Here is a 27,836-nt window from a genome sequence, read left to right on the forward strand (position 1 = left end):
CCAATCAGGAGCCAGTGTCAGAAAACCCACCCGCAAGGGCAAAAGCCCTCCAAAACGGGGTCGCTCTCTGGGCATCGGAAACCTTTCGGCTCAGAAAACGGCGTGGTTTTGCTCCAAGCTCGAAAACCTTCGGAATGCCCCGTTTCAAGTCGGGAGGTCTCCACGTGGCGCCTCTCCCTCTGTTTCGCAGCGATGGTGACGAAACCGTTTTTGTTAGCCGCCCCAGGACAGAGCGATCTCCGGGCGGCTCACAGCGAGCATGAAAACATGCAGCGCAAGCACCGACGCCGCTCATGGAAACCCCCCCCCCGCCCTGCTGATCATGTGCAGCCGCCACCGGCAGCCAGCAGGCCCCTTCTTGCTGCTGCCCCCTGCACACACCCCACAGCCCTGCTCAGGTTTCTGCCGCCCCCCCGGGAGCTGCCCTGCAGGGGTCTGCTCCGCTTTGCATTGGGGGGCGGGAAGAGGCGGTGCAGGAGGAGGCGGCGGCGGCGGCGCAGCAGCAGCCCAGCCAGCCCTCGCTCCCTCCTCCTCCTCCTGAGTAGGTCAGAGTTGGGCCAAGATGGCGGCTCCCATGTGTGACACGTTCTCCTTTTGTATGGACGCCCCCGGCCAAGCCCGCCGGGCGCTGGAGGTCCGCTTCATCAGCCACAGCAAGGTGAGGGGCGAGGGGGGTCACGGCGCGGGGCGGCAGCAGCAACAAGCCCTCCTCCCTGCGGCAACGGCAAGGCGCAGGCTGGCAGGAGGCGCCAGCAGCCGCCCCGTGTCCCCCCCCCCCCGGAGGAGCAGCGGGGCGGGGGAGGGAGGACCCGTGCCCTTGCTCCCGAGTCAGCCCCGCTGCAGCAGTCCACGGGCGGTGCAGGCGAAGAGCAAGGCCCCCCCCGCCCCTGCAGGGCTGGGCACAGGGCAGCCGCCCTCGGGCGCGTGCTTGCTTGCTTGCTTGCTCCCTCGCGAGTCAGCCCCGGGGACGTCAGCGTGGGGTGCAGGATCAGGTGGCCGCCTGGGCTGAGCTCTCCGTGGGCTGCAGTCAGGCTGACTCCCGAGTAGACCGCTGGCGGCACCAGCAGGGGGAAAAGAAAATGGGGGGGATCACAGAAGGGGCAAAATGCATTTCTCGGCGGGCGGTGCCCCACATCTTGGATTCCTGAAGCAGAAATGGGGGGCGGTTGGGGGGGAGCCACTTGGGGGGGGGTCGTTTGCCCCCCCTGGAGTTCTCCGTGTCTCTGTGTGTGTCCCCGCGCATATTGGATTTCTGAACCAAAAAGGGGCGGGGCAGTGGGGGACAAGCCACTCCTCCCCCCCCGTGGGCCCTTGGAGTAGTCAACCCGAGCCCATCCAGGGTGCTTTAAGGCTTCTGCAGTGGGGCTGGCATGTTGCTGCTGTGCTGAGTAGGACGGAGAGAGCCTCTGCAAACGAGGGGGAAGCCCTCCGCGGAGTATCCTCCGATGGCTCCGCTTCTGGGGTGGCCTGGCTGGAGCTCTCTTCAGTGTTCACAAGTGCAGCAGGCCTGGCCTTCTGGAGTGAAGGGGAGGAGGAGGAGGAGGAGAGGGCCCGGGGAGATGGGTGTGTGTGTGTTGTGTGTGTGTTTGGGGGGCTTTTGGAGTGGCGTGTGCATTGGTGCTATTCACGGGAGTCTCCTCTTCCTCCACTTTCCTCAAACACAGATGCACACAGAGGCCCTGATCCAGCTACAGCTACTCATAGGGAGGACTGCAGTGGTTCTGCGCACCCTTGCTTGACAGGGGCATGGTTAGGCATTGAGAAGATGTGGGATTTGGTCCCACCGCTCCCACTTCTGATAATTAAACTCAATTGTATCCCCCCCCCCGAATAATTATGCATGTTTTTAAAAGTCTCTATTATTATAATGCAACCCTTCTGAAGGCGGAAGCAGCCAAGGGCCAGGGGAGGTCGGGAGTGCTTTGCCCTCTGCTTGGCGCTGGTCCCTCCATGGCTGCCCTTCCTTTCAGGGAGAGGTCCTGGAGGAGGAAGGGAGGTGGGGGGCTGATGAGATTCAGGGTTCTGAGCAATTTGAGGTGCCCCATGGGCCACCCCCGAATGACTCCCCCTTGCTTGACAGTAAGTCCGTCTAACTCAGTAGGGCTTTGTTCCACAGAAGCTCTGGCTATTCTGAAAGTCAGGCGCTGGTCAGCAGTGACCATCTGGGCTGCTGGATTTCTGTGGGTCTTGTCCCTCAGTCCTTACTGTTAGGCGTCCCTAGCAGGAGCTGGATGGGGACCCAACAGAACACGAATAGCCTGCTGGATCACACCGCTCACCTAGGCTAGCCTCCTTTCTGGGCATGTTAGCTAGCATGTTGTCTCCAGGAAACCCACAAGGCGATAACCCGCTGCTGTTTGTTCCCCAGCAACTGGTATTCTGTGGTAGACTGCCTCAGAGCATGGAGGTTCTATAGAGCCATCATGGCTAATAGCCATTAAGAGGCCTCTCTCCTCCCTCTTCCATGAGCTTGTCCAAATCCTCTTCAAAGCCATCTAAGCTAGTGTCGCCCCCACCATACACTTTGGGGTGGTGAATTCCATAAATTAATCATGCGTTGCCAGTTATGCAACTTCATTATGTGAGAGCTTATACAAAACACCAAACTGATCCCAGGGTGAGTTCTTTCACCCACATGTGCATTCGGGTTGTCTGTCTTCCTGCGGAGAAGTATGGTGAATTTCTGCCACGTACGGGGTGTGTGGCAAAATGGTAACCTGCATTGAGTCATAGAGCGACGTGTTTCCACCACGGGTCTGCATCGGAGTGCCTGTCCTGCAGCGGTCCCTCTAATTTTTTTTAAATTTCAGTGCAGAATGAGTTTAGTTCTGGGCGGCAGTATCAAGGCAGTGTGTGCGCACCATGTGCATTCAGGGTGGGGCCTTCCTGATTCAACCTGAGCAGGATCTAAAATTAACTGAGCAGACATTAGAAAATTTGTGAGCGCGTGCATGTGCGCACGCCTTAGAAGGAACAGTGCTGTCCTGGCTCCCCTCAAAAGAACTAAATGTTTCCACTTGGTCACCTGGAGGCATTTCTTAGCTCACCATTGGTGACCAATGCTTGAGCTTGTTCTACGCTTATGTTCATTTTGCAGATAATATATGCTTTTCCACTCTCCAGATCTTCTTCTTCTTCTTCTTCTTCTTCTTCTTCTTCTTCTTCTTCTTCTTCTTCTCCCTCTCCCTCCTAACTGGGCAAAGAGGCACCTTTTTAACGTGGTGATTCTCTTTATTGAGCAGGGGGAGAGCAACTGGCCTTATCCACCCCCAGCACAACATTCCTCCAGTGACTGTTGTTGGTGTCTATCTGTGTTTCTTTTTAGATTGTGAGCCCTTCAGGGACAGGGAGCCATCTTTATTTATTTATTATTTCTCTATGTAAACTACTTTGGAAACTTTTGTTGAAAAGCGGTATATAAATATTTGTTGTTATTCTCTTTCTCGTTTTAAAGGGAAAAGGACTCTTTGCAACCAGAAATATCCAGAAAGGAGAAATCATTTTTGTCGAGAAGCCTGTGGTATCTGCCCAGTTCCTCTGGAATGCCCTCTATAAATATAAAGGTGAGGAGATTTGGGTTCTTGCCTGGGTTTTGGTGGGCCCAGTTGCTTTTCTTTTTAACCATCTAATATCTTTTTCCCTTCTATGATGTTGTCACTGTTGATAGGAGGTTTCTAGTCTTGGGTCTCCAGATATTGTTAAATTGCACCTACACAAGAGCTGGTCTTGTGGTAGCAAGCATGAATGGTCCCCTTTGCTAAGCAGGGTCTGCCCTGGTTTGCATTTGCATAGGAGATTAAATGTGTGAGCCCTGTAAGTTATTCCCCTGAGGGGATGGGACCGCTCTGGGAAGAGCATCTGCTTGCTTGCATGCAGAAGGTTCCAAGTTCCCTCCCTGGAAGCATCTCCAGATAGGGCTGAGGGAGACTCCTCCTGCCTGCAACCTTGGAGAAGCCGCTGCCAGTCTGTGTGGATAATACTGAGCTAGATGGACCAAGAGTCTGACTCGGTAGAAGGCAGCTTCCTACGTTCCCATCATCCCTCTTGCCACTTGTGGCTGGGGATGATGGGAGTTGTAGTCCAGCAACACTTGGGGATCCAAGGCTGGGAGCCCCTGTGGTGTCTGGCTCCTTCTTCACAGATCCGCTAGATCTTGGGGTGGGCCAGTTGTGACCCAGTTCAGAATCAAGACTACGTTCTCCATCCCGTGTCCTTGAGGACAAGTACCTTGTCCTTGCTTCTTAAGAAGTGTGTTAGGGATGTGCATGGAACTGGTTCGAAGGCCCTTTATGAGCCGGTTCAGTGGGGGTGGAGTGGGGATAACATTAAGGGCGGGGGAGGATGCACTTACCCCCTGCTGTGTTTCACCCTCTGGCACTCGGTTTTCTAAATGTTCATCGGGGTGGCAGCATGCCTCCCTGCCTCCCCGTTGTCTGGATGTACCCGGAAGCAGGCCCATCAGCTACTGCTGGGTACATCCGGACATCGGGGTGGCAGGGCTGACACCCCCAATGGACTTTTAGAAAACCGAGTGCTGGTGGGGGAAAGGTGGTGGTGGTGGTGGTTGTAAGTGCACCCTCCCCTGCCCTTAAAGTTACCCTGCCCCCCGCCATCGAACCGGCCCCTGCCGGTTCCGTGCAGATCTCTAAAATGTCTGGGTCTGTGAGAGTCAGGTTTATAGAGAGTTGTCCTTGAATTGGGAGGCCTGGATTCAAATCTCTCCTTGGCCTGGACTCTTCTGGGTGTCCTGGGGATGTGTACAAGGCCCAGTTTCTCACCCATACAAACAGGAATAGCCTTGTCCCACCTCTTAGGGTGTTTGTGAGAGTCAGTGAGGGAGGGGATGACTGCAGATGGATTTGCCACATGAGTGATGGCGGAGGGTTGGAAGCACCGCGAGGGGAAAGCAAATGGAGGCCTCCTCTCAGGGCCTCCTCTGTGGTGGTGCCAGAATCGTGGGATTGGCCCACTAGAGAGGCCTGGTGAGGTCAGGCTGCCTCACAATATTAGCTTTAGACTAATGCTTCCCAACTTGGCGTCCTCCAGATGTGGATGAACTACAACGCCCATCGTCCCAAGCTACACTTTGTGGCTGGGGTGATGGGAGTTGTAGTTCAGCAACATCTGGAGGACGACCCCCCCCCCACTCCTGGTTGGGAAGCACTTCTTTAGACAGAGGGAAGAAGCTGTTCTTTGGGGCCTGGATGGACGGGCAGCTGAGATCTGGTCGCTGCCTTTTCCTCTTGGGTGATGGGGCGCATCCGCTGTGGAGGGGGCTCTCTGTTGCTTTTTGTGCGGGTCACTATTTCTTGAAGTACATTTAGAATCATGCTTTACACTGAATGACCAGGAGGATTGTAGCCCAGGGGCCGGGCAGCTGCTTTGCTTGCAGAAGGACCCAGGTAGGGTTAGGAGAGACTCCTGCCAGCCAGTGTTGACAGTAATGATCTCGGTAGAACCCAGTTGTCTGACTCAGTATGAGGCATCCTCCATGAGGAAGGACCATAGCTCAGTAGCAGGACACCTGCTTTGCATGCCATGGGCCCCGTGTTCAATCCCTGGCCGCCTTTCTAGGTAACACGGTTGGGTAAGGCTCCCGAGTCTGAAACTTCGGAGCGCTGCTGCCAGCCAGTGTGGGCATTACTGAATGGACACCAGTTGTCTGACCTAGTAGAAGCCAGCTTTATAAGTTAATATAGGCTGCTGGATCAGACCAGGTGAGTCCATCTAATCTTGTATCCCATCTCCAAGAATATTCAGCCAGATGCCCCCAGAAGGGCTTCAAGCAGGACATGAAGGCAATAGACCCCTTACCCTGTTGTTGTTGTTGTTGTTGTTGTTATTATTATTATTTTTACATTTATATCCCGCTCTTCCTCCAAGGAGCCCAGAGAGGTGCACTACATACTTGAGTTTCTCTTTCACAACAACCCTGTGAAGTAGGTTAGGCTGAGAGAGAAGTGACTGGCCCAGAGTCACCCAGCTAGTTTTATGGCTGAATGGGGATTTGAACTCAGGTCTCTTCAGTCCTAGTCCAGCACTCTAACCACCACACCAGGTTGTTGTTGTTTTTTCCAACAGGTATTCAGTGGCAGCCTGCCTCTGAGCCTGGAGGTTCCATTTAACTATCAGTGGTAATGATATTCTGTGGTAGCCTGCCTCTGAGCCTGGAGGTTCCATTTAACTATCAATGGCTATCCTTCATGAATTTGTCTAACCTTTGTTAAAAAGTCACATGGGTGTCTGTTTCTGTGTTCCATACGCACCTGTGTAAGAAAGCCTCGACAGTCACTGCTGATGAAGGGAACAGTAGTAGAAGGGAACAGTGACATTTTGCAGAGAAGCCCCTTTGGGAGGGTGCTTAAAACTTTTTCTGCCAGCTGCTTTTCTGCTGCAGTTCCTTCCACCCCCTCTGCCAGTGGATATCTGGGAAAACCCAAGTCCAAACACAGCAGTCTTAATGATGTGTTCTGCATTATTTTGTGCAGTACTTGTGAAAAACCGGTGGCAGGCTTAAAAACAAACTTTTTTTTTTTGGTGGGGATGGGTGGGATGCAGCAAGTAAAATTCTGGCCCAGATGATGTTCCCATCAGGATGCTTCTCCTCCACTTCCAGCATGCGACCACTGCTTGCGAGCGCTGGAGACGGCGGAAGAAAACGCGCAGAGGCTGCTGGGAAAGTTCCAGGTCCTGCCTCATCCGGAGCAGTGCAGCATCCGTAAGGACCTGCATCAGCCCTGCCACAGTTGCCAGGTAAGGGGGCACTTGGGAATGGGCGGGAGGCAGAAGTAGCTGGGCAGGCCAGTTCCTTGGTTCTTTAAAAATGGGAGTGATGTTAGGCTTCTGGGGGATTCAGAAGATGACAGAGGATTTGGGGCCAGTGTTTCTTTTTCATGGGGAGAGAATTGTGGAGCAGGAAGGAAGCCAGAGTTGGAGCTCAAACGTGCAGATTTTCCTCCCTCTCCCTCGTGTGTGTATGTACACGCACACACACAGAGTTCCAAATTATCTACTCTGTCATGTGCCATGGATCAAGAAAAGACATAAATTGTTATATGGAGTCCCTCAGGGCTCCATTCTGTCACCAATGCTTTTCAATATTTACATGAAACCACTGGGTGAGGTCATCAGGAGATTTGGTGCTGGGTGTCATCAGTATGCTGATGACACCCAAATCTACTTCTCTCTTTCATCTGCTTCATCAGGAAATGGCGTTCATTCCCTAAACACCTGCCTACAGGCAGTAATGGGCTGGATGAGGGATAACAAATTGAAGCTGAATCCAAGCAAGACGGAGGTGTTCATTGTAGGGGTTCAGAATCTGAGGGATGAGTTAGATCTCCCTGTGCTGGGTGGGGTTACATTCCCCTGGAAGGCACAGGTACGCAGCTTGGGGGTACTCCTGGATCCAGGCCTCACTCTGGTATCTCAGGTGGAGGCTGTGGCCAGGAGTGCTTTTTATCAGCTTAGGCTGATTTGACAGCTGCGTCCATTCCTTGAGGAGGATGACCTCAGAACAGTGGTGCACCAGCTGGCAACCTCCAGGCTTGACTACTGTAATGCACTCTACATGGGGCTGCCTTTGTATGTAGTTCGGAAACTTCAGTTAGTTCAAAATGCAGCAGCAAGGCTGGTCTCCGGGGCAACTCGGAGAGACCATATTATGCCTGTTTTGAAACAGCTGCACTGGCTGCTGATAGGTTTCTGAGCAAAATACAAAGTGCTGGTTATTACCTTTAAAGCCCTGAACGGCTTAGGTCCAGGTTACCTTAGAGAGCACCTTCTTCGGTCTGATCCCCACTGCACGCTAAGGTCATCTGAGGAGGTCCGGCTCCAGTTGCCACCAGCTTGTCTGGTGGCGACCCAGAGACGGGCCTTCTCTGTAGCTGCTCCTGGACTGTCGAATGCGCTCCCTGCAGACATCTGTAACTTGAATTCTTTATTGGCATTTAGGAGAGCCCTAAAGACCTACCTCTTCGGCCTGGCCTTCCAGTGCTCTTAAATTGTTTTAAAGGGTCTTTGATGTTTGTGAACCACCTTGAGCTATTTTGTAAGGGCGGTCTAAAAATCAAAGAAAGAAAGAAAAGAAAGAAAGAAAGAAAGAAAGAAAGCTGTCTCCAAAGCAGAGCTCTCCAGTAGGGATGTGCACAGAACCAGCGACTGCCGGTTCGAAGGTGGGGTAGGGGTAACTTTAAGGACTTGGGAGAGTGCTCTAACTCCTCCCCACTTCCCACGTTTCCCTTTTGGGGAATACTCCCTTTTGGGGTCCATTTTTGTTTTCCGTAGGTAACTTATTGTAGTTCAGAATGCCGGCAAGCTGCCTGGGAACAGTATCATCAGGTGTTGTGCCTGGGACCTTCCAGACAGGACCCCAATCACCCTCTCAACAAACTGGAGGAGGCATGGAGGTAAGTGGGTGGCGCTGCTTGTGGTGGAGACCAGGGGACTTGGATCCATGTCCCATTTGGAGCTGAGCGAGGGATTTCCCCTGTCATCTAGCTGGAAGTAGCCTGCAGTCTTTAGTTATCTATTGGATCAAATGGTTTTTAATCAGTCCATTAGGAGGTTCCCAGTGTTGGACTACAACTCCCATCATCCCTGCCACAATGACCAAAGGCCATTATAGTGGGGGGTGATGAGAGTTATAATGCAGTCCAACATTATCTGAGGACCTAAGATTGGGACCTCCTGAATTAACTAACAAGGTGTCCTCCTGAATTGACTAACAAGGTGTCCCATCAGGAAGTTGCGATTGTTAAAGTGATTATATTCTCACCAGCTCTTGCAAAACCTGCAACTCTTCTTCTTAGAAGAGGTGACCCACATCTTGCTTGCACAGTAGGGAATGCTGCCTCTGCTAAGATGGTGCCCACAAGCACTATTTTGACATGTCTTTTTTTCCTTCAGAGTTAGTGAATTGATTTATTGCAAACTCAGTTGTTTCAAATTGCATACTATGACTCAACTAAGACTTTTAAAACTGAGTTGTTGGTCTAATAGGAATCCATCTTGAGATCTGCCCCTCCCCCCGCTGATTTGATTGGAATGCAAATTGCAATAATTGCCTGCAGTGGTATTAGACTAGATTTTATACCTCTAAAAGAATTCCTTGTGGGTCAGGTCGATTATTCGGTTTCTTGTGAACTGATTTGCAAAGCCTTATTTTGAAGCAAGTGTACAAAAATAGCCTTTTGGTGGGGGAGCATGTTACAAGCACAAAGCAAAATAAAATAAAATCATAAGGTTTAAAAGGGGAAACATGTTAAGAGAACCATTTCCTCATATTTTGCTTTTTAAGCCATTTTGAGAACTCTGTTGCTAAAAAAGCAGACATAAATATTTTTAATAAGGGTGGGGGAGAGAAAGAAGCCCACGCACAGAGACCAGGTTAGAGCTAGAAGCAGTGTATCTTCAGGAACAAAAACACAAACAGATCCATTTTGTCAGAGCATTCCTCCCCCGCCCCCAATTCTTTTCAAAGCTTTTAGTACTTTTACACTGACTAATTTCCTCACAAGAAGGTATACTGTTGGGAGGGGGAGGGTTTTTCTTACAAGTTTGCACTAGAACAGTTTTGGCATACTTTGAAAATGTTTTTTTTTTTTAAAGCTTAAAATTCTCTCTCTCTCACTCACTCTCTCACGCACACACACACACACACGGGATGGGACTTCTCACACAGGTACAACACACACATGGTTCATGGGGCTGGCGGGAGAGAGAGCGCGCAACATGGTAGCTTGACCAAGGGGAAGAAATCACACACAAACCAAACAAACAGCAAAGGGTTGGTTTTTACAAAATGTGTTCCTTTCCTTCTTGGAGGGAGCCCAACAGCCTGCTTTCTGGGCTCTGAAGTTGCATAGTTGCATATGAATTCCAAGCAGGCGAGGAGCACAAGACCCCAGGAGAACCAATAGGGCTGGGAGAAATGTCAACCCTCTTTTTACTCTCTGCTCCTGCTGACCTCCAAGAGACTCATCATTAATTCACAGGGGATACAATTGCACCCCCCCGATCCGCCCCTGGGGATGATGGGAGTTGTAGTTTAGCAACATTAGAGGACCACAAGTTGGGAACCTCTGATCTATGGAAAGTGGTCATAGTTCCGTGATAAAGCATTTGCTTTGCCTGCAGAAGGGCCTTGGTGAGTTTCTTACAAGATGTCTTGGATAGTGGGGTTGGGAAAGGCCTCCTCAGCCTCAGACCTTGAAGGGTAACTGTTGCTGAGTAACAGAGCACATGCTTTGCATGTAGAACATCCCAGGTTGAATTCCTGGCATTTCTAGTTGAAAGATCTCAAGTAAAAGGGCTTGGAAAGACTCCCTGGGACCCGGAAAAACTCCCTGCCTGTCAGGGTAAAGGTACCTGGACAAGGAGGCACCATCCAAAGTGGTGTCTCTCTCCTATTCTAGAGTTTGCCAAGAGATTGTAAAGGGTGTTCCGTTGGAATGTAATGACTGAATATCAAAGCATGTGGGAGTTTATCTGGTTTGATGTCTGGAAGGTAAATGTGTTTTTTTGTGTGTGTTTTTTTGTATGTGTGTGTCTTGGTTTTGTGTAGTTCTGATTTGGTCATGGACTGTAATAACTCTTCTATTGGAGAGTAATTGCTCAGCCCAGCGTAGAATCTCTCCAGTGTCTGTTGCTGCTGGTATCTCCTTTCTGAGCCCTTTTGAGACAGAGAACAGTTTTCTCAACAGGATTTACAGAGCAAAAAGAATGGGAACTCCTTGTTGTGGAGTTATAAAGTGGGGAAGTGGGTTGCAGTCCGAGAGTACTTCTGGATCCAAACCTCTCCCTGGTATCCCAGGTTAAGGCAGTGGCCAGAGGTGTTTTCTATCAGCTTCAGCTGATACGCCAGCTGCGTCCATTTCTTGAGAGAAATGACCTCAGAACAGTGGCACATCTGCTGGTAACCTCCAGACTTGGCTTTTGCAATGAGGTCTTTGTGGGGCTGCCCTTGTACGTAGTCCAGAAACTGCAGTTGGTCCAGAATCCTGCAGCCAGGTTGGTCTCTGGGTCATCTCAAAGGGATCATATTACTCCTGTAGTAAAAGAACTGCACTGGCTACCAGTAGGTTTCCAGGCAAAATACAAAGTGCTGGTTATACTTTATAAAGCCCTGAACAACTTAGGCCCTGGGTACAGGAGAGAACATCTTCTTCGCCATGAGCCCCACTGCCCATTGAGATCATCTGGAGAGGTTCCTCTGCAGTTGCTACCAGCTTATTTATTAGGGGTGGGGCTTCTCTGTTGCCACCCTGAGACTCTGGAATGCATTCCCTGCTGAAATAAGGGTCTCCCCATCTCTGACAACTTTTAAAAAGGCTTTAAAGATTTATTTTTTCACTTAAGCTTTTTAACTTGACTGTGGTTTTGAAATGTTTTTAGGTTTTCATTTAATTTGTTTTTTGTGGTTGTAAGCTGCCCAGAGATGGAAGTTTGGGGCAGTCTACAAATTTGGTTGATAGATAGATAGATAAAACCATGATAATAATAAAGGGTATCAGTCTAGATCAGGGATTCTCAACGTGGAGTCCCCAGATTTTGTTGGACTTCAACTCCCATAATCCCCAGCCCCAGTGACTTTTGTTGGGGTTTACAGGAGTTGAAGTCCAAGAACATCTGGGCGCCCAACATTGAGAATCCCTGGTTCTGTATAAGGTGTCTCAGCAGGAGGGGTGTGTGTGTGTTCCCCCCTTCCCTTTCCTTGTGTGGCTTGCCTTGCTTGTGTGAGCCATTGTAAGCTGCTTGCTTGGTGAGCATTTTCCCTGTAATACACTTGGTACCTGCTTGTGTCACATATTGTGCTGTGGATGTCAGAGATCAGGGGTTCTCAATCCAGTGTTTCCTGCATCAGAGTTTTCCAGATGTTGTTGACTACAACTCCCACAATCCTCAGCTGCAATGGCCTTTGCTAGGAATTATGGGAGTTGTAGTCAACCACTTCTGGGAATCCCTGTTACAGGAACACTGCTTGGTTCCCTGTTGGACTACAACTCCCATCATCCCCAGCCACAATATCCCAAGGCCATGATGGGGATGATGGGAGTTATAGTCCAGCAACATCTGGGGCCCGAGTTTAAGAATCCTTGACATAGACTGTCACATGGGTGGCAAGCAAGGGATGTCTCTGCCTTTACAAAAGGTTGGCTTAGATCAGAGCTGCACAACTGTGGTCCTGCAGCTGTTGTTGGACTACGACTCCCATCACTCCCAGTCAGTAGTCAGGGATGATGGGAGTTGTAGTCCAATATCTGCAGGAGAGACAAAGTTGTGCGCCCTGGCCTACGTAGTCCTTTAGTTCATGACTTGGGCGGGGGGGGACTTTTGTTTCTCCTGTTGTTTCTTCTAGGAATATCCATTATCCTCCAGAGACTTCGAGCATCATGCTGATGGCAAGAATGGTTGCAACCGTCAAGCAGGTGCGTGTTTGGGCTTCAGCTGCCAAGAGGTAGGAATGCAGCCTGGTATGGAGAGAAGACGGTGGCCGTGCCTTCATAGCCTGTTGCGAGATGTGGTGATGGCTGTGCACTTAGATGGCTTTTTAAAAGTGTTTGGACCAAGTCATGGTCCTGCTAACTGAGCAGAGAGAGGCACCTTTTAAAAGTGGTGACTCTCTTTATTGAGCAGAGGGAGAGCAACTGGCTCTATCCATCCCCAGCACAGCATCCCTCCAGTGGCTGTTGCTGGTGTCTACCTTTATGTTTATTTTAAGATTGTGAGCCCTTTGGAGACAGGGAGCCATCTTTATTTATTTTTATTTCTCTATATAAACTGCTTTGGGAACTTGGTTGAAAAGTGGTATCTAAATATTCTTCATTGTTGTTATGGAAGACGCGAGATCCATCAATTGGTACTGGCTGTGGTTTGCTACATAGAACCTCCATGATCAGAGGCAGTATACCATTCAGTGACAGGTGCTGGGAACAAAATGCAGAGGTTTCTTGCCTTCCGTATGGCCTTGCTGGAGGCATCTGGTTTGTCGCTACTGGAAACAGGGTGCTGGACTAGATTTACCCTTAAGCTGGTCTGGCAGGGCAGTTATGTTCTAGTGTGGAGAGTGGGCAGCTGTGGGGGAAGTCTTGAGGAGGAGAGATGGTCCCCTTTGCTAAGCAGGGTCCACTCTGGTTTGCATTTGAATGGAAGACGGTAGGTGTGAGCAGTGTAAAGTAGTCCCCTTAGGGGTTGGGGCCACTCTGGGAAGAAGCATCTGCATACTTGTATGCAGAAGGTTCCAAGTTCCCTCCCTGGCAGCATCTGTGGGATAGGGCTGAGAGAGATTCCGGCCTGCAACCTTGGAGAAGCCGCTGCCAGTCTGTGTGGACTATACTGAGCTAGATGGACCTATGGTCTGACTCAGTAGACGGCAGCTTCTTATGTTCCTAGGCATTAAAGCTTGTTGCAATAACTAAAAAACAAACAAACGCAGGAGAAAGCAGTCCCTTCTCCCTTCAATATAATTCATAGGGCCGCTGCGCATGTAACGACGCTTTTAATTGTACCCCTAACACCTATGAATGCAGCCAGTGCACATTTGCACACCTCTGTACACTACAGGTCTACTTGCCAGGAAGCCAGGTCTGGTTGCAGCTGCCTGCGGAGTGTGCTCTGGGTGGCAACCTCTGGTTGGTTCTGGGTAATGAGCGAAAGGGCCCTTAAAGCGGCAGGGGCTCTGTTCCATGTGAGGTGCCTTGCAAGAAGAATTCTGGAGGTGCAGCTTTTACAAGCAGTGCAGCACGGAGAAGGGAAAGCATCACCTGTTGCGGGTTAGGCAATGCACAAACTGATTTACATGTGGTTTGCTAAAAGCCAGGTCTGCTAATCTCCCTCCCTGCCATCATTCAGGAAACTTCTGTTGTCACCGTGGCTATTATTACCACGTTACTGCTGCAGCTGCTACCCCATGATGGGGGTGCATGTGTCTCCCCCGCCTGCTTGCCCCTCCTTCCAGCCTCCTCCCTCTTCCATGGAAGAAAGAGAAGTGAAGGTGTCTCTTGCTTTCTTCTTTCAGGCTAAAGAGAAAGACAGCTGGGTCAAGCTCTTCTCTCAGTTCTGCAGCAAAACTGCCAACGAGGAGGAGGAAATTGTGCACAAGCTCCTGGGAGATAAATTTAAGGTCAGCGCACCTAGGAAAAGGGAGAGGGATTCCAGTGGGTGATGGTCTGGTCTGGCTCTGGGGCTCTGCCTCTCATGAATTTTGCCACGGCAGAGGGGCCATGCCTATTTCCAGGGTAGATTTCAGCATCTTGATTCAGTGTAATGAAAACTAATTTTCCAGTCCTTATGGTTGGAGAAAAAACCTTGAAAATGTCTAAGGCCATTGTGAAGGCATAGAAAAAAATGGAGGGAAACTAATTTTTTTCCAGAACACTGCCCCCCCCACCAGTTTTTCCCCTTTTGTTTTTTTTGTTCATTTCCAGCCTCCCCCTTTCCTAGGCCTTCACGTCTCTTGGCAGCACCTTGTGGTCTTTTAAAAGTGGAGGGCTGAGCAAGGACTTCAGGGATAAGAAGGGAGATCCTTGAGTGCCTTGCATGGCCCTGGGCTAGAAAAAACAAATAAATTCTGCAAAGTAACCCAGTGGTGTGCTAATTTGCATGATTTCACCAGGTTGCACAATCCTGTTGTGGTTTACTTGATCTGGCCTAATTTAGTGCAGATTTGGATTTTAAAAGGGCAGTAATAATAATTAATAATACACTTTATTTGTTAGTCGCCCCATAACAAATTGTTTCCTGGAAGTCTCACTACAGTATCCAGACTACATTAGTTATAACAAAGCCCAGTTGAAATTAATGGGACTTAAGTTCGTCAGGACTAACACACTGATTTCAGAGATGCTTAGTCACAACTGACTAGTCTGAAAATGCTGCCCAGAGTATTTATTTAGTTATATATAAAAACTGATGCCCATCCCTTCAGCAAAAAGGTTTCGTCTGAGAGGCTCACTGTTAGTAGAAATAATAAAATGATGGCCTGCAGTGCGGTGATGAAATAGACATGAACAACAGATTAGAATCCAGTTCAACTGATAGGAAAAGTGACCTGAAGAAATGGGTGCCAGGCAAGCCACTCTGGGAAGAGCGTCCTAGAGAGGGGATAGCTGCAAAGGCCCCCTTCTGGTTTAGCCCCCACAGTCTTTGCTCTGCCTAAACCGGGCTCCTTCTGGTGCCAGCACGGACTTCTCTTGTGGTCGTAGAGCATCCTATAGAAAACACCCCTCTGTCCCCATCTTGGCCTTGCTTACCAGGTGCATTTTGTCCTGTGTTCTGTACAGAACCTGGTGAGTTCTTGGTGTTCAATCATGCCCAATGCATGTTTCCCTCTTTGTGTGATTGGTTTCTCCAGGGCCAGCTGGAAGTCCTGCGTGGACTCTTCACGGAAGCACTTTACGACGAACATCTTGGCAGAGTAAGTCCAATATCTCCAGTCCACTTCCTGCAAGGGAGGCCTAAAGATTCCTCCTCCACGAGAGGCTGAGCTAGATGGCCTCTGAGGACCCTTTGCAGTTCTTCGTTCTCAAAAGCCACTTGTCAGAAGTGCCCAGTGCAGTACACAAGCAGCAGCATGGGTTGGTCTTTGTTCCCACTCTGTTTTGCAATACCATGTATTTTTTCAAGGGAAAAATTCCCGTATTCCCAGAATTGTTCAGAAATACTTTCTTGCTGCAGTAAAGCAGACTAACCTTCCAATCTATGCAGCTGTTTGATTTCTGTCCTGAGTCGTTAGTCCTCTCTCTGATTAATTCTTCTGGCTCCCAAATGCCCCTGGAGCAAAGGATTTGCTTTATACTGAGTTGGCTCTCTTGTAAACCCAGTAAGTATTTGGCATCATGGGAAGAAGAACCCTTCCTTGGATGCTGAGGCCAAATCTACGTATTGCGGCCACTGCTGAAAGTGCCAGTTCTGTGTCCCTTTCTTTCCCTCAGAAACTTTTAAAAATGCAAAGCACACGATGTCATTAGCCCTATTTGGTCATCAATGCACATGCAACACAAGTTGTCTGTGCACATGTACATGTGTTTGTGTGAATGGCTGATTGTGCACGTGTTCATTTAAAAAGTGGACCTGGGTAACTGTAAAAATTGCAGTGAAATGAAGTCACATCATCCATTTTGCATTTCTAGATGTTCCTAGGGAAGAAAGGAGGGGGTGGGTGCAAGGCCACTGAGGCTGGCATGGGCTGCGAGTCTGTCGTAAGATGCAGACTCGGCCTCAGTGAGTTCAAGCAGAGATGTTGGATCCTTAAACCGGGGCTTCCTGCGGGCAAAAGATGTTCTTTGCTATGGAGTGGATTCTTTTGAAAAGAAACAGAACCTGAACACTGTTAATAATTGATTTTAAAAATATTACTGTGATATTTAAAATGAACGATGTATTTTTGGCTCTTTCTGTAGGGAGGAGAGCTGGTCTTGTGGTAGCAAGCATGAATTGTCCCCTTTGCTAAGCAGGGACCACCCTGGTTTGCATTTGAAAGGGCAACTATATGTGTGAGCGCTGGAAGATATTCCCCTTAGGGGATGGGGTCACTCTGGCCCGCTGCCGCCACCATGATCTCCTGTCCCCATCGCTATCCTCAGGCAGCTGCTGTCGCGAGAGTTGCCACGCATGGGATTAGTGATGGGTATGTTTAGGAGAATAAATGACAACAAAAATTAAAACATTAGTTAAAACAAAATAAATGATACAGTAAAAGTTAAAACATTACAACAATTTAAATTTTAAAACAGCATCAAAACTATTAAAACAATATTTATTTTAAAATATAAAAGCCTGGGTGAATAGATGCATCTTTAAAGACTTTTAAAAAGTTGTCAGAGATGGGGAGGCTCTTATTTCAGCAGGAAGTGTGTTCCAAAGCTTTGGGGCAGCAGCGGAGAAGGCCCGTCCCCGAGTAGCCACCAGACGAGCCAGTGGCAACTGCAGATGGACCTCTCCTGATGATCTCAATGGGTAGTGGTCTCAGTTAAAATTAACTGAGCAGACGTTAAAAAAACCTTGTGAGTGTGCGCACATGCACTTGCTCAAGTTTTTTGATGTCTGCTCCGTTAAATTTAGACTCCACTCAGGTTGAATCAGGAAGGCCCCATTCTGAATGCACATGCGTGCACACTGCCGTGATACTGCCGCCCAGAACAAATCTCATTCCGCACACTGATGAAAAAGATCAGAGGGAGCATTGATTGGGTCTCCAGTTGTTGTTGGGGACCCAATCAATTCACACTCCCTTTATGCCTCAGCCACAGCGGCCAAAGGTCATGGGTTAAATTGACGGTTGTATGGAATTCTTGAATTTTGACATGGGTTTTTTTTGCAGCTTGCATCATGGGCAACCATGATGGGAAGTGTAACCCTCTTTTTTGCTCTGACTTTCTCTCCAACAGTGGTTTTCTCCTGAAGGCTTCCGGTCACTCTTTGCCTTGGTGGGTACCAATGGCCAAGGCATAGGGACAAGGTAAGCGAGGTGGATTCTTGCCACTCCAGAACCACGTGTCCTTCCTGGGATGCCAGAGAGATGGATTCCTCGTTTTACACAGAGATGTGGGTTTTCCAGGAAAACTTGGATTGGAAAATTTTCTGGGAAACGTTTTTCTCATTTGCATAAAATTCCCATTGGGTCTGCTGGATCCCCAAATGGCACGTGAATTGACAACATGATGCGGTGGCACAAAAAGCTATGCAGAGGAGAAAAATGTTTCCAAGACTGAAGAGGCACCTGTCCTAATCCTGACAACAGCTGCAGGCCTTAACTGGGGATGCCACGTTCAGTTTGGGGTATGGATATTCTCGATGAGATTGGTTAGGACTGTCGCTCCATGGGTTCGTTTTCCTCATGCAGGATTGGGGCTGCTGTGATGTTGATGCATGCAGCTGAATGTCTGAAAGGACACACTGCTTGCACTGGGCTGTATGCAAAGGTGGATTTCCACGTGGCCTGAAACTCTGCACCGCCACGGTTCCTGGGGGCTGGTTGTGCTGCCCCTCAGTGTGGCCACTGAGGAGAATGAGTGGACGTGACAAACGTGCATTCTGGAATTGAGTCATGACAGAATCTCTGCTGGATACCGAGTTCGGCCTCCTGAGCATGTTGTTTTTGAGGCTTTAACATGAGTCAAGTTTCTAGGCCTTCTAGAAACATGGAGGCTGTTCTCACGAGCAGCCTCGCCCAGTGTGGAGTGCTCCCGCCCAGCCTAACCCTGTTCCCAAGCCGGGCTCTAAGCTGAGGTGAGGGGAGCAAGTGATGCTGGGATCATGCCTCTCCTTGGGCTGCGTGCAACCTGCAGGGGACACAGATTTATTGATTTATTTATGTACTTATTAATTAATTAATTAATTTAATTTAATTTAATTTAATTTTTACATTTATATCCCGCTCTTCCTCCAAGGAGCCCAGAGCGGTGTACTACATACTTAAGCCTCTCCTCACAACAACCCTGTGAAGTAGGTTGAGAGGCTGAGAGAGAAGCGACTGGCCCAGAGTCACCCAGCGAGTCTCATGGCTGGATGGGGATTTGAACTCGGGTCTCCCAGGTCCTGGTTCAGCACTCTAACCACTACACCAGGCTGGCTCACAGATGGGCGCCTAGAGCACCTGTCTGACGGGGGATCCCGTCAATGCACCACACTCATAGCACAGTGCATTGTGGGATATCCGGAGTCTGGCCTCGGGAGCTCTGCAGCACAGATTGGCTGGAATCGCGGCCCACCCTCCCAGCAGCATTTTTGTGCTCATCTGTGGGGAAGGTGAGCTTGAGCAGCCTTCCCGCCCCCCGGCCCAGTCGTGTGAATGGCCCCATTGCTTATTAACAGAGTTAAGTGTCTGTGAGCAACAACTGGTCAAATCTCAGCCAGGCGAGATGTCCAGTAAGGCCTCCACAGGTCAGAGGGGGAGGCTTGAGCGCTCTGTGTGTGGTACTGTGCCTCTCCCTCTCACCCGCCAAAGAGGTGCGCCCTTGCATTAAGGATGTGTAGAGAGGTTGCCGAATTGGGACCCCAGTTCGAGACCCCCTGGCTTATGGGGCTCCTTCCTCTCCCCACTCAGCTCCTTGAGCCCATGGGTCCATGCCTGCGATGCCTTAGAACTCCCTCCGCAGGAACGCGAGAAGCTGGACGCCTTCATAGACCAGCTCTACAAGGACATTGAGAAAGGTGGGTCCCTTGGGTGAGTGTCTTGGACTGCAGGATGGCGATACCTTAGTGGTGGGTAGTGCCAGGTATCAGTCGTCACTTGATGGTGGAGTGCTCCTCTTGACACAGGAGGAGAGCTGCTCTTGCAGCAGTGAGCATGAATTGGCCCCTTTGCTGAGCAGGGTCTGCCCTGGTTTGCATTTGGATGGGTGGCCACGTATGGAAGAGAGCTGGTCTTGTGGTAGCAAGCATGACTTGTCCCCTTAGCTAAGCAGGGTCTGCCCTGGTTGCATATGAAAGGGAGACTAGAAGTGTGAGCACTGGAAGATCTTCCCCTCAGGGGATGGGGCCACTCTGGGAAGAGCATCTAGGTCCCAAGTTCCCTCCCTGGCAGCATCTCCAAGATAGGGCTGAGATAGAGTCCTGCCTGCAGTATTCTCCTTAGGGGATAGGGCCATAGCTCAGTGGTTGAGCATCAGCTTTGCATGCAGTTCAAGTTCAGTTCTTGATTGCTTAACACCAAAGTCATCACAATATAAAATGAAACATGCTTTTACAAAATTTAAAACAAAAGGATCGCAGTATAAAATGAGGGTTAAAAATATGCCTAGTGAACCCAGGTTCCCTCCCTGTCAGCATCTCCAGGTAGGGCTGGGAAAGGCTCCTGTCTGAAACCTCGGCCAGTCAGTGGTGTGGACAACTCTGAGCTTGATGAGCCAAGGGTCGGACTCAGTATAAAGGCAGCTTCCTGTGAAAAGTTGAAGAGTGTGGAGGCAGTGGCTGGCCCATTTAGAAGTCCATCCCCCGCTGGGGATTATAAGGAGCACCTTGCTGGATCAGGCCCAAAGCCCACCTAGTCCAGCTTCCTGTTCTTACAGTGGCCACTAGATGCTTTCAGAAAGCCCACAAGCAGGGAATGGAGGCAATAGCTTTCTCCTGCTCTTGCTCCCAGCAACTGGTATTCTGTGGCATGCTGCCTCTGAACATGGAGGTTTCACTTAGCTACCATCCACTGAAAGAACTATCTTCCTGTATGGGTTTGTCTACCCCAGGGGTTTTCAAACTTGGTTCTTCAGAGATTGGTGGACTACATCTCCCATCATCCCCAGAGTTCTTTGACCATTGTGGCAGGGGATGATGGGAGTTGTAGTCTAGCATCTGAGGACTCAGGTTTGAGAACCCCTCGTCTAATCCCCTTTAAAAGCCATCAAAACCTGTGGCTACCAGTTCCATATGAGAATAAGTTGTTGTCTGAAGAAAGACTTTCTTCTGTCTGTCCCGAATCTCTTGCCATTGAGTGACTCCAAGGTCTTGTGCTCTACAAGAGGAAGAAAAAGTTCTCTCTCTACACTGTGCCTAATTTTGCAAACCTAAGTTTCCCTTGCTGTAAGCATCTTCTTTTGAAGGAAGATTTTCAGGAAGCTCAACATGGCACCCCAATCTCTCTCTCTCTCTTTTTGATTTAGAGACAGGGGAGTTCCTGAATTGCGAAGGATCAGGCCTCTACATGCTTCAGAGTTGTTGTAAGTAACTGGGGAAGAATGACTTGCTGAGGGGCCTTGAGCACTTAGCAGGAAATGATCACAGAGGACTGGTCCCTTGACCCTAGTGACACTTTGCTCCCTTCTGCCTGTTGCAGGTAATCACAGCTGCATTCCCAATGCTGAGACCTCGTTCCCAGACAACAATTTTCTCCTACACCTGACAGCCCTGGAAGATATCAGGCCAGGAGAGGTGAGGGGCAGCTGGACTTTTTGCGGGAGTGGGGAGGACCTGGGACATTTTCATTGGTCCAGTTATTTTAGAAAAGTTCAACTTGGACCAGATCACATATACCAGCTGTTACCAGGATGGTACTTCTCTGGTCTACCTGACACCTTTTGCAGACATTCAGCTGTAAATCCAGGTGTAAAAAAGGCAGCTCAGTGGGGTGGTGGTCACACACTTGGAATTAAGGACTGTCTGTGTCGCGGATTAAAGCCTTTGTCTCAGAGCAAACTCACACGAGGGAAAGAAATGCTGAATTGTCCCTGCTGAGCTGCCTGGCTATGCTTCTCCTAAAACTATTATCAGTAGGATCAAAATGCTGACACACACCCCCCCCTTTTGGCTACAGAAACTCTCTGGGCTTGGGGTGGGATACCCAGGGAAAAAACCTCTCTTAATTTGGCTTGGGACAAGTACAAAAAATCTTCCATGTGCAAGCCTACACACAACGAGAAAACTGATAGTTGCTGAGTGTTTGAGGATGTGTTTGCATGAGAGAAATCCCCATTTGCCCGCCCACCCTGCTTTTCCTGAGTTAAAAACCAACTTGGAGAGGCGTGTAAAAGAAAAGAACAACCCCCCCACAACAGCTTTATTCAATTACTACAGACTACTTCCGCCTGAGGCTTTCTCAGCTTTTACATACAGTTAAAAATACTTAGTAGGTTCCAAAAATAGGTTGTCATCGGCACGCTTAAATGTTTCTAGTCTTTTGCAGTGCCTTAGGTAGGATGGGCATAGGCTAGTGTTTCTTATTTCAATTATATTACAGGTAAATGAGAATAGAACCGTATCAGGAATATGCAGAAGCTCACTCACCAAAGAAATACAAATTCTAACGCCAACTCTTACTAAACCACTTTCTCCTGTCCTAAACTTCTGAAGCCAGTAGCCTTGGCTTCCTTTTCCCTTGAACTCACCAAACACCAGTTGAGAATCAAGCCCCTGCAATTCTGTCTTCCAAGAGCTGCAGTCATCCTCCTGCAGTCAACTTCCATGGCCACAAGTCCTCCTATGCACCCTCCCGTCTAGATTCTTCTAACAAAGACCCCCTTCTTCCTGGCAACAGTCCCACCCACCTGATGTGCTGATTAGCTGAGCCCTTGAGCTCACCGGCCTGTCAGTCAAGACAAGGTTCACTTCCGTTTAACTCTTTGTGGGAAGGGAGGCTGGTCATTACAGTCTGCTTTGCATGCAGAAGGTCCCGGGTTCAGTCCCTGGCAGCATTTTCAGGTAGGGCTGGGCTAGACCTTGGAAAGTCGCTGCTAGTCAGTGTAGATAATACCGAGCTAGATGGACCAAGGGTCTGACTCTGCGCAAGCCAGCTTCATATGAGATGGCTTCAGGAAATAGCCTTCACTTCAGTGTTGTTTGCCATTATCAGATGTGATGTTTTCTCTGGGGAAGTTTTTGGAGCAGCTCCTGTTGAGAAGTGTGGTCGGATGGTGGGAAGGGCAGAATGAAAAGGCTTTGCAAAAGGAATGGTTGAGATTCCCTGAGACGTGGGACACTTGTGGGGTGGGCTGGTGGGGGCACAATCCCTTTCATGGGCCGTCTTCACAACAGGCTTGTGAGCCATGGTGCTCATCTCGGCTTGGACTGAAGCATTTGCCTTCCGTTCACGCATGATTGCTCGTGTCTGAACAGGAGATCTGCATCAGCTACCTGGACTGCTGCCAACGAGAGAGGAGTCGGCACAGCCGCCACAAGATACTGCGGTAAGCCTGGGCAGGGTGGCGTGCAAGCAGGGGTCTCTGGGAAGCCCACAGGAAAGAGGTGGGGGCATGCCCTCTCTCCTGCTGCTGCTTCCCTGCAGCTGGGATTCAGAGGCATCCTGCCTCTGAGCCTGGAGGTAGCTCTGTACTCTGATACGTAGAGAGTCCCCTGGATGGACTGAAGGAGAATAGCTCTGTGTTTGTATAGCATCCTTGATCTTCAGGGCATTTTGCATCCTTCTTCTAATCCTTACAACAACCCAGTAAAGCAGGCCAGTGCTACTCTGCATATTGTGGATGGAGAGCTTAGGGGGTGGGGGGGTGTTGCCTAAGGCCAATTTGGGAAGTGTCTGGGACAGGTGAGATTTGACCATAAGAACAGCCCTGCTGGGTCAGGCCCAAGGAGGCCCATCTAGTCCAGCATCCTGTTTCACACAGTGGCCCCCCAGATGCTGCTGGAAGCCACAGGCAGGAGTTGAGGGCAGGCCCTCTCTCCTGCAGTTGCTCCCCTGCAGCTGGTACTCAGAGGTGTCCTGGGGTCGGTCACTCATTCTCCTCCAAGTCACTTTCCAACCTTTTATGTTGAGGAAGAACAGGGGCTCTCACATGTGGGTTCCCAGAAATTGTTGGACTGCAGGTAGGAGAGCTGGTCTTGTGGTAGCAAGCGTGAACTGTCCCATTTGCTAAGCAGGGTCCTCCCTGGTTTGCATTTGAATGGGAGACCACACATGTGAGCACTGTAAGATACTCCCCTTAGAGCAGGGATTCTCAACGTTGGGTCCCCAGATGTTATTGGACTTCACCTCCCATAATCCCCAGCCCCAGTGGCCTTTGGTTGAAGATGATGGGAATTGAAGTCCAATAACATCTGGGGACCAAATGTTGAGAATCCCTGCCTTAGAGGATGGGGCTGTTCTGGGAAGAGCACCTGCATGTTTGCATGCAGAAGGTCCCAGGTTCAATATCTGGCAGCATCTCCAAATAGGGCTGAGAGAGACTCCTGCCTGCAACCTTGGAGAAGCCGCTGCCAGTCTATGTGGCCAGTGCTGAGCTAGATGGCCCAAGGGTCTGACTCAGTATATGGCAACTTCCTATGTTCCTAACTCCCATCATCTTCAGCCACAGTGTTTTGGACATCGTGGCTGGTGCTGATGGGAGTTCTAGACCAACATCACTTGAGGACTAAATTCTGAGAACCCCTGAGGTAGAGAACTCTATACATTAACTATACAGTGGTCCCTCGACTTACGAAGTTAATCCGTTCCGAATGCACGTTCGGAGGTCGAAAATTTCGTAAGTCGAAAAGCGCACCCACGGAGGTCTAAAAAAATTCGTAAGTCGAGTAAGCCGCATCTAAAAATTTGTAAGCCGAGGAAACCGCATCTATGAGTACCCAGAATGTTGGGGGCAATATGCTAAAATCATTGTAAACCGCTTAGAGAGCTCCGGCTATAAAGCGGTATATAAATGTAAGTGCTATTGCTATTGCTATTGCTATTGCTATTGCTAAACCGCCAACGGTTTCCGTTCGTAGCTCGAAAAATTCATAAGCGTGCGGCCATTTTTGTCGTTCGTAAGTCGAAAACATCGGATGTCGAGTAGTTCGTAAGTCGAGGGTCCACTGTACATTAATGTTGTTGTGTTTTATTTACCATATTTTTATACCGCCTGATATGTACATTTCTAGGCAGTGTACAAGATTTAAAACACAATATAAAACAAAATAAACAGCTAAAATTTCACAAAATAAAGTAAAAACAATCACATAAGATATAAACAAATTAAGCAATCCAGAATAATGACCCAAATGAATCATTTTATCTCTTCTAAATCTATACTAATCAATTCTATTGGCTGGCCCTAAGTTCTAGTATTAGGAGAGAGGGAAAGTAATTTTTCTATCTATATTCTCCCCACTCTGCATCATGTTGTAAACTTCAGTCATGCCCCGCCCCCGCCCCCAGTCATGTTTTTTCTAAGCTAAAAGCCCCAAATGTTGTAGTCTTTCCTTAGATGGAAAGGTGCAGAGAAGGGCAACCAAGATGATCAGGGGCCTAGACTAGAGCACCTTCCTTATGAGGCAAGGCTACAACCCCTGGGGCTTTTTAGTTTAGAAAAAAGACAACTGTGGGGAGACATGATAGATGTCTATAAAATCATGCATGAAGTGGAGAAAGTGGAGAGAGAGAAATTCTTCTCCCTCTCCCAGAACACTAGAGCCAGGGGTCATCCCATGAAACTGAACGTCGGGAAATCTAGGACCAACAAATGGAAGTACTTTTTCACATAATGCATCATCAACTTGTGGAATTCTCTGCCACAAGATGTGGTGACAGCCAACAACCTGGATGGCTTTAAGAGGGGCTTGGATAACTTCATGGAGGAGAGGTCTGTTATCGGCTACTAGTTGGAGGGCTATAGGCCACCTCCAGCCTCAAAAGCTGGATGCCTCTGAGTACCAGTTGGAGGGGAGTCACAGCAGGAGAGAGGGCCTGCCCTCAACTCCTGCCTGTGGGCTTCTCAGAGGCATCTGGTGGGCCACTGTGTGAAACAGGATGCTGGACTAGATGGGCCTCCTTGGGCCTGATCCAGCAGGGCTGTTCTTATGTGCTCCTGGCCCCTGATCATGTTTGCTGCTCTTTTTTGCTTCTTTGGGAGCTGTGTGGCCTCCTTTCTGAGATGGGGCCTCCCGGCCTAATCGGCATGAAGGGAACATCGGCGCCCTCCCCTCAGCCGGCATAAGCCAGGAGATTGACAGCTCTGCTGACATCCTGGATGCAAAAGCAGTAGGCGCCAAGGCTGGTAACTGCAAAATCCTCTTCTTCCCTCCCCTCCCCTCCCCAGGGAGAACTATCTGTTTGTCTGCTCCTGTCCCAAGTGCCTGGCTCAAGCCGACGACCCGGATGTGACGTCTGAAGAGGAGGAGGAGGAGGAGGAGGAAGCCGAAGGGGAGCCGGACGACGCGGAGCTGGAGGATGAGATGACCGACGTGTGATCTTGGGGATCTGGGGAGGGGGTTCTCCTGCGGGCCGCGGCGGCTTCCTTTTGCAGCAGGCTGCTGGGAGGCAAGCCACTGCTGCGGGCCGAGGAAGAAGGGGCTGAGATTTCGCCAAGGGGGCGGGGGGGCGCTGGGACCACTGCTTGCCCCTGGCCTTCTCGGAGGTGTGTCCCTGGCTCTGGAGTCTCTTCCCTCTCCATCTTGGCAGGCTTGGCCCGAGCCGTGTCGGAAGAAATCCGGTCCTCGCCATCTGCCACGCAGACTAAGCTCCCCGTCACGGCGGCAGCAGGGGGAAGACCTGGCCGGGGCTCTCTCTGCAGACGGGCTCGGTGAAGAATCTACAGTGCAGATGGCGGCTTTTCGGGGGGGGGGGGGCGAACCCAGACCGGTCGCTTGAGTTTTGACAGCCCCTCCGTCCGATCCAGCTGCATGGGTAGAGGTGGTTGGAGGTATGCGTAATGCCCCCGAGGCGGCATCTGTATCGGGAGAGCATGTTCAAGCATGCACGAAGCCCGTTGGGCTTTCCGCTTCATAAACACCACTTGCCACTAGGAACCCCCACAAGAAGGACCCATAGGCAGCAGCCTTGCCTCTTGTTTGCTGCTCAGCAGCTGATGTTTACAGGTAGACTGCCCGTGAACCTGAAGGTTCCATCTAGCCACTGTGACTAATAGCTAATCTATCCTCTTCGGTGAACTTGAGCAATCGCCTTATAGAGCTAGAGGCAATTGTGACCTCTTGTGGCAGTGAGTTCCGCAAGTCAGTGTTGGTGTTACGTGAAGAACTTCCTTTTGGGCTTCACCAGAGGCTGAGGGGCCACTTCGTGCCGTCTTTTCTCAGCAGCGAATGCATGGAATTAATCTGCTGCTGCTGCTGCTGCTGTCTGACTCACAGTGGCTGTCTTCTGGCTGCCCCAAGTCCAGCTTGCTGGGTGAAGTCAACAGAGATCGGCTCGAGTGCAGAAGACGTGATGTGCTTCTGGTCCAGCATAGCCCTTGCTTTTCCCCAGCTGCAAGAGGAAGCAAGCACCTGCCCCCACTGCTGGGAGAGGGGAGCTTCTTTCTCACCGCTCAGCTGTTGAGCCAGGTGGCAGCCGGGGTCTGGATCCGTGCATTTGGGCTGTGTGTGTGAGGAATCCCTGGTAGCCGCTGTTGGGTTTGCAGGCCTTTTACCCACACTCAGTAGCAACACCCTCCCCCGCCTGTGGCCACGCCACTTTCTCTAAATAAACAGGTTTGAAGTAATAGATAATGAAAAGTAACTCTGAACATGTGCAGAATGCCAGTCAGCATCCCCATGCAGTTGCAGCTGCTGCGCTCACACTTCGAATGGAGACTATCCAGGAGAACTGGGTTGGAGTGAAGGCTCAACCAGTCCATGCCGACGGGCCAGGGACGCTGCCGAGAAAGAAGCCTGTATACACTGGGGGGTCCTCAAGCACGCCCCCCACCAAGGTGCTATAGGTCCTATCTTCTATAGGTCCTATCTTCCCTTTTGGCCATTGTGGCTGGGGATGATGGGAATTGTAGTCCACCCTCCTCTGCAGACCCAGTTTTGACAGCCCTGCCTGGCGTGATGGCAATAGTTCTGCCTGCCCTGTGGCCCCGTCCCCAGCATATGATATTCAGGAGCCTACTTCCCCTGAACATGGAGGCTCTATTTGGCTGATCTCTCCGTGAATTTTCCTCCATCCCCTTCTAGAGCTATCTCACCCAGCAACCATCGCCACATCTTGTGACATGAAGTTCCACAAGCTGTCCTTTGTGTAAAGAAGCGTTTTTGTCTTTAAAAAGCAGGGAGCCTCATGGAGCGGAGCCCTGCCAAAACACAAGCCTGACCACACGGATTTTAAAATTTAAGCATGGCCTCCACCTCCCTTGACAGTAGTCTGAAATCTCCTTTTGGGAAATGTTTAAAGCTTATTGTGATATTCTTATCCAAACACCAAGCCTTATGCAAGCAGTCGAGGCCTGACTGGCCACTGACCTTCGACACTGCCTTTGCAGTGTGGGCTTGGCTGAGTTCCTTTGCCCCCCTGTGGCTCTGTCTTTGGGACAGTGAACAAGAAGGCAGCATCGTTAGCTATGTGCATGGGACTGCTAAGCAGAGTGTTACAAAGATAATATATGCAAAGACCGTTGCATTTGGGAAGGGCCGGTGTGTCACACTGAGACTGGACAGGAAATGTGACACAGGCAATAATACTCTTTTCTCCTCTTCCAAGC

General features: G+C 49.9%; 1 protein-coding gene across 3 annotated transcripts; it reads left to right on the top strand.

The window, feature by feature from the left end:
• On the top strand, positions 1-27,830 carry SMYD5 (SMYD family member 5). 3 transcript variants are annotated; one of them, XM_053258190.1, is made up of 13 exons: positions 1-195; positions 3,455-3,563; positions 6,617-6,753; positions 8,287-8,408; positions 12,359-12,428; positions 14,018-14,122; positions 15,353-15,415; positions 17,388-17,458; positions 19,046-19,152; positions 20,598-20,654; positions 20,771-20,865; positions 22,546-22,616; positions 25,458-27,830. In XM_053258190.1, exons 1-13 carry the CDS (start codon positions 193-195, stop codon positions 25,606-25,608), a joined length of 1,161 nt encoding a protein of 386 aa, XP_053114165.1. In that variant the 5' UTR covers positions 1-192; the 3' UTR covers positions 25,609-27,830. The 3 variants fall into 3 exon arrangements, with proteins under 3 accessions (XP_053114165.1, XP_053114163.1, XP_053114164.1); XM_053258188.1 differs by lacking the exon at positions 1-195 and adding an exon at positions 222-658; XM_053258189.1 differs by lacking the exon at positions 1-195 and adding an exon at positions 1,251-2,617.
• Positions 27,831-27,836: the final 6 nt, after the last annotated feature.

This window comes from Hemicordylus capensis, chromosome 5, assembly GCF_027244095.1.
Source record: "Hemicordylus capensis ecotype Gifberg chromosome 5, rHemCap1.1.pri, whole genome shotgun sequence".
NCBI lineage: Eukaryota > Metazoa > Chordata > Lepidosauria > Squamata > Cordylidae > Hemicordylus > Hemicordylus capensis.

Excerpts from the sequence above, each read along its gene's own strand:
- SMYD5 (XM_053258188.1), top strand. The coding sequence starts at position 563 with ATGGCGGCTCCCATGTGTGACACGTTCTCCTTTTGTATGGACGCCCCC. Across the intron at positions 15,416-17,387 it reads ACGACGAACATCTTGGCAGA|TGGTTTTCTCCTGAAGGCTT; the intron begins GTAAGTCCAATA and ends TCTCTCCAACAG. Across the intron at positions 20,655-20,770 it reads CTACATGCTTCAGAGTTGTT|GTAATCACAGCTGCATTCCC; the intron begins GTAAGTAACTGG and ends TGCCTGTTGCAG.